General features: G+C 44.1%; 1 protein-coding gene across 2 annotated transcripts in view; it reads left to right on the forward strand.

Moving 5' to 3' along the window:
- The window catches only part of NAB1 (NGFI-A binding protein 1), a 140,694-nt gene extending 138,779 nt beyond the window's left edge, over positions 1 to 1,915 (forward strand). For both annotated transcript variants that reach the window (XM_086955377.1, XM_086955379.1), the window contains exon 8: positions 792 to 1,915. In XM_086955377.1, coding sequence (XP_086811503.1) covers positions 792 to 883 — 92 coding nt within the window. In that variant the 3' untranslated portion in view covers positions 884 to 1,915. The remainder of the gene's footprint in view (positions 1 to 791) is intronic.
- Positions 1,916 to 6,000: the final 4,085 nt, after the last annotated feature.

The following is a 6,000-nucleotide window of genomic DNA, read 5'->3' on the forward strand; positions in this document are numbered from 1 at the left end:
GTGATTCATAGCGTGAAGAATATTTTGAATTATTGATTTTACTGTCACGCCATCCTATCACTTCCCTACCTCCTCACTATCACTTCCTTCTCCTTCCTGGGGCACTGTATGACCATGAATACAGCTGATTGCTTTGCTATGTGTATTAATTACACCGGATCCCTTATTGAATAATAAATTTGTGGATCAAAATAATTGTTTCAGATCAATTCTTGTGAAGTGTATTATATGTCTTCCACTTTCGCTGGGACCCCTTCCTCTTAACACTGACTTACTCCAAGGCTGGACTGGATATATGAATATTGTGACACTTTTAGGACTGTAATGACTTTATAAGTGCATTGTGTACATTATAAAAGACTCTTTCATGAGTGTGTGTTCTGCATTAGCATTTCCCTCCCAAATACCGCTTAAAGTTCAATAAATAGCACTGATTGTTGAGTAATTATTTCCCATTTTCTCTTCTCACCGCTCCCCCTGTCCAATCCTAGATTTACCACAAAGTAGTATACTCATATGTGCAGAGATCTCGGACACAGTGGCGTAGATCTCCGCATTTAAGCTAGGGGGCGCGAGTTTTCCAGATATAGGCTTGTGAATTGCATTTTGTAGTGTGTGAGTAGTACTGCTGTGATACTGCATTACGTACTACAAAATGCAGTTTATGAATTAGGCCCAGTGAGTCAGGATATGCTTTCAAAAACCATTCCAACATGGCAACAGGAACAATGGCTTATTTATTTTGATACCTCGCAAGTGAATACATTGATCTATTTCTTATCTTTCTGCAGAATGCCTTGGGATATTAAAGGATTACCCGCAGTCCGCATTTAACATCACTGAAGAGAAAGTCATAAAGACTGAGCCAGAAGACGGAAGCTAGCCATATCTGCATACCTAACCTTTGATAAATACCATCAGGCCTCACCAACGAACCGAAAAAAACTTGCAAGCCTTAACGACCAGTGTTGCCTCGTTCAGTTGAAACGTAATTTATAGCCAAAGCCTCAAGACTGCCCTAGCTATCAGCTGAAAATAGATGAACTGAATAAACAGTGGTGCTGATGGCTATGCATTCCTAATACATATTTTTTAATGACCTACGAAGGTTCACAAATTAATATTGTGAGCCTTTTATTATTTGAAGAATGTATTATGTTTTATGTAACTTATAGAAACTTCGCTGTTGGGACATGTATTCAGTTGTTGAGCTGATGTGAATACAGTTCACTTTACTTGAAATTCCTGTGTCTAATTTAAATGTGTCTGGGGTAGAGGTTAATGTCATTATGTTAAGCTAAAAGTCAATGGGACTGTGTGAAAAATAATCTTGATGTGGCAGACTTATACCCTATTTTGCAATAGTGAGTGTAGTGAGCATAGATTAGTACATGGTATGTTTAACAAAACACCTGAAAATATAATTTAAAATCAGCGCCTCTCACCTTGGAGGAGCAGTAAACACATGTATTTTTTCTGGCCTCTGCTGATTTTTTTGCCTCAGCCCTCAGGAAATCATGCAGAAAGAAATTGAACCTAGCACATCCACCTAATTTCTCATGACAATTTCAGGGTCAATATAATTTAGATTATGTTTTATAAACATAAATACCCTTTCAGTGGCATGTGGAGTTTATAGCAGTATTATAATGGGATAGGCGTACCACAGATCACTAATCCCAGTAAATCTCTTATATGTATGAAAAGAACATTCAACCCATGTACAGTATTTGATCTGCGATGTTAGATTTCTTCAAGACACAAGGTGAGCATATTCTTTATATGTCACTTATGAAAGAATTTAATGGGCAATTGATGTTCCTTTTTGAGACCTGAAATGAGTTAATGAATGACGTCTTTACATTCCACTACACCATCTTGTGCAACATTAAATTCCTTAATTGTAGTTATATGCTCAATTTATAGATGTCAGGGATATGTGATAGGCCTATATTTATAAAAATTCTAAAATGAAATATATATATATATACACACACTTCAAAGTTATGATATTAACAGTCTGTTACTCTCTTACTCATCCTTGTCAAACACTTCTCATTTAATTTTTGATTGGATTATTTCTCTGAGAGAAGATCGTTTTATCACAGTAGACATTACCATTACGTTTTCAGTATTTTCTTTTGCCCTATTGCATCGTGTAAAACTTTTCTGTGAATTGCTATACTGGGTTCTTGTCCTCCCTACTTTCACATTGCATTGATTCACCACTTCTTAAAAAAGACCTTTAGGCATACATGTCTGATGCGTTGTTTTATCAACCAGTCTCTAACATGCTTTTTCCAGCCAAACTGAGTGCATGAATAAAAGTCCTGCAACTACCGGACTTTGTTTAATGCAATCATATCCTTGACTCTCGACAAGCCATTTTACGTCGAGGACCGAAGGCGGCGCTTGCGCAGTCTCCGGGAGGAGATTTAATGATTTGGAGTATGGGAGCTTGGACCCGCCTCTCTACTCCATTCTCCTCCATTGGCTGGCTTCCTAAACGGAGGCCAGCCGTTGGAGGAGAGGGGAGTCACTCCAATAAAGCCCCGTCTCTTTTGGATTCGGGGGCGTGTTTTTTTGCGTTCTTTCGACTGTGACGTCATCCGTCACTCAGAACGCCAAAACACGCCCCCGATTCCGAAAATTTTGGAAGCTTGCAGCCGGCATTTTTTCCCCCGGGTTTTCAGCCTCTCACGGACGCCTCACGCACTCCCCTGGAGCCCCCCAGGCACAAGGGATTCCCTCCCCCCCGCCAGCACAAGCACCACACGAGGCAGCGCATGTGAAGCCGGCCTTCACACCCTTTGCCTGGGAAAGGAGCGCCGGGCTGGCAGCTGGAGTGTGGCTCAGTCCCCCGACCAACAGACGTACCTTTCCCGAACTGAGGTCTCTGCGTGGGCTTTAAATTACTTCATAAACCCTTTATCTTGAACGCCTCGGCAGCCCATGGTGCCCGGGGCATTCGGCGTGAAGCGTGTCCCGCCCCCGTCGCGCTCAGTTGATGTCATGTCCGTTGGCCCCTCTCAGCAGCCCCAGAGGATGAGGCAGCGCAGCAGCACCGGCTCCCTGCCTCCCAACAGCAGCTGCCTGCTTCTGCAGCCCATCCGGGCCACGGTCCACTTCCAGCTCCGAAGAGGGGGTGGGCACCCTCACCCGCTGAGCCCGACGCGCTCGGCCTCGGTGGGCAGCAACACGGAGCCGGGCGGCGTTGTCCGTCCCGGCAACAGCCCTCCGATCTTTAGCGCAGAAAGCGGCAGCCCCACCGGGTCGGAGCTCGTAGGCGGCAGTAGGGCCCCTGGTCGGACGCGGAGGTCTCCACCGGACAGCGGCAGGAGGAGCGGGTCCCGGGATGCCCGCAGTACCAGCTCTCCTGTGCCCAGAGGTAAGAAGCGCAGACAGCACATTCGACAGGCACCACTCTATTCAGAAAGTAGCAGGACTGCTGAAGGTGTCACGCATGAAAAGGGACCTCTTATCAGCTATACCTAGATTGTGTTCATGACCGGGAGTAGCACAATGACCTACGAGCCCTATAGAACCGAATTTCCAGATACACGCGTTTACAAAACGTGTCTACCTCACAGGCACACCGTACATTATCTATAATTTGTGTTCACCTAACCAGCACACTGTACAGTGTATGCAGCATTTGTTCAGACAGAACACTGTACGGTATCGGAAGGAAACAAAGTGAGCTGCCAGCCGATGCTGGGTCTTTACACCCACCACAGCGCACTCCAGCTGCAAGATTTACTTACCCTTGGTCAACAGTTGTCTGCATACCTGGCAACGTCTTGACTTTAAAATGGGGCGAATTTAGTCGTTCAGGAGGGCGATCTTTTTAAGGTAACTTAGGAATGGACACTTTTTTTGGAGGGTGATGCAGTTTTGAAAACGGGTGATCATATTGCGATCTATCATTTTGTTTGTCAGGCGGGAGAATAAAAGTACAAAAAGCGTGTCACCCGCCAAAATTCGGGAGAGTTGAAAGGTATTTGCCCGTCGCTGACCAAAGAGCACTTGACTACTTGTCACATTAGCACACTGCTGCACACCCAGCAGCATGCACCCTATGCGTCCAGTTGAGAAACATTGTGAGCGTTAGGCTGCCAGATGACCCAAAGTCGCCCCTTACGTTATGGCCTTAGGTTTCTTTTTTGCAAACCATGTTGTTGTTGTTTAGAGCAATCGGTTTCAGTAACAAGAATCTAGTGTTCAGCTACCTAAATATCGAGAGTTAAATAAAGGTACAGGGCTGCCTCATTGCGTCTTTAGTGACATGGAGCCGTCTATTCATTTTATTTGCAGGATTCAACACCGTCCATTATGAACCAGTGGGCACGCAGTGATTTGGTAGTACCTAGGTTACATACCGCTTCAGCAAGCATCTGTAGCCGAACCATCTGTTATTTGAAGCTCTAAAATGAATCATTGGGGGATGGGCCCTACTCAGTGTCAAAGAGCTGCATGAATTGCTAACTTTAGCTTTGGGGTAGCTGAACCAGATATATTTTTAGATTACCGTTTGTAATTATTTCACAACCCTTATTTTTTGTTGTTGCATATAGAAGACTAAGAGATATAATGCGAGCCTGGCAGCACTGCGAAATCCTCTTCTCCAGAGAGCCCAATGTAATTTGCCTTTATTTCAGTATAGATACAATCTGGACCAAACAATCAGTCATAATCTACAACCAGGGGGTAATGTCCCAGGCCGCCCCCGACAACCGTTACCGCCAAACAAAAATTAATGCACTAGCTGTCTCCAAGCCAGAAACACTTGATGAAGAGGGACGTCTCTGCTCTGTATTCTCCCCAGGAAATGTAACATGATACTCCACTCCCTGAGGTACTCTACAACCAGGCATACACAGCATTGCCCTTTTCATACGGGTTATACGCACAAGCTCTTTTGTTTCCAAAACCATGCCCCCCTATGAGGTCCACGCACCTTACATCTGTAATACTGCAATATCGCCTGTTGCCTTTGCCTTCAGTTCAGAATCTTGCTTTACAGTGGACTATCGCTACTGTGGGCGTCTGCACACAACATGTGGGCTACCATCTCCTATGTTACGTGATTGACAAATAACTCCAGCAGCGCACTCTACTTTAAGACCTTGAACACACCTAACAGGAGCTTGTATCCATGTCAAAGTACATGCGTGAACCTTCCAATTTTTAAGATATCTGATCGGGCATCCACAGTAGCACTACCTGTCTCCAGCCAATGCACACATATAAATCGGCATGCACTTGATGTAACCAACTATTATACATCCCATTCAGCACCATCTTCCTTCATCTCACACGCATATGAAAGGGTGCTGCAGAGTGCAAGAGTAGTCGGAGTCACCATTAGCCACACTTCTTTGTTAATTTGGTTCATGCAATTATGTGAAAAGGTTGGGTGATTTTTTTATTGAATCATGTTCCATATATTAGCGTTTTAAATAAAGATGAAGCTTTCACCAATGCCTGATAAATACCAGTTAGCTCTAAAATCTACATCTCTATCCCTATTTTTGAGGGTGGAGGCACTTGTTGGCATTACTTACTCACCTGGTAATTTCCAAACCCCAGGTTGACAGAATTTACTTTGTGTGGGACCTACGTTTCCTAGTATGTGTAGCTCTATTGTGTTCTGGTGTTTGTGGCTATACATGCATGATTCATGGTGGGTGGGTGGTTCTTGTATGTGGTTCTTGTGTTGTTGTGTGTATTTATTGTTTGTGTTGATATTTGTGGTTTTGGGATGTGTGTGTTTGCGTTAGTGTGTCTGGCTCTTGAGTTTACTTTTGAGAATGACTCTTCTTTTGCTGGTTTTTTTTCTGTTAAGTGTGTATATGTGATAGACTTTTTTGTAGGTGGCTCTGTGTGTAGATGGCTCTGTGTGGGTGGTTTGTGTGTGGGTGGCTCTATGTGAATGACTGTGTGGGTGGCTCTGTAAGTGTGTGTGTGTGGCTCTGTGTGGGTGTAAATGCAATAGGTCAT

This window comes from Lissotriton vulgaris, chromosome 2_1 (genome assembly GCF_964263255.1).
Source record: "Lissotriton vulgaris chromosome 2_1, aLisVul1.2, whole genome shotgun sequence".
NCBI lineage: Eukaryota > Metazoa > Chordata > Amphibia > Caudata > Salamandridae > Lissotriton > Lissotriton vulgaris.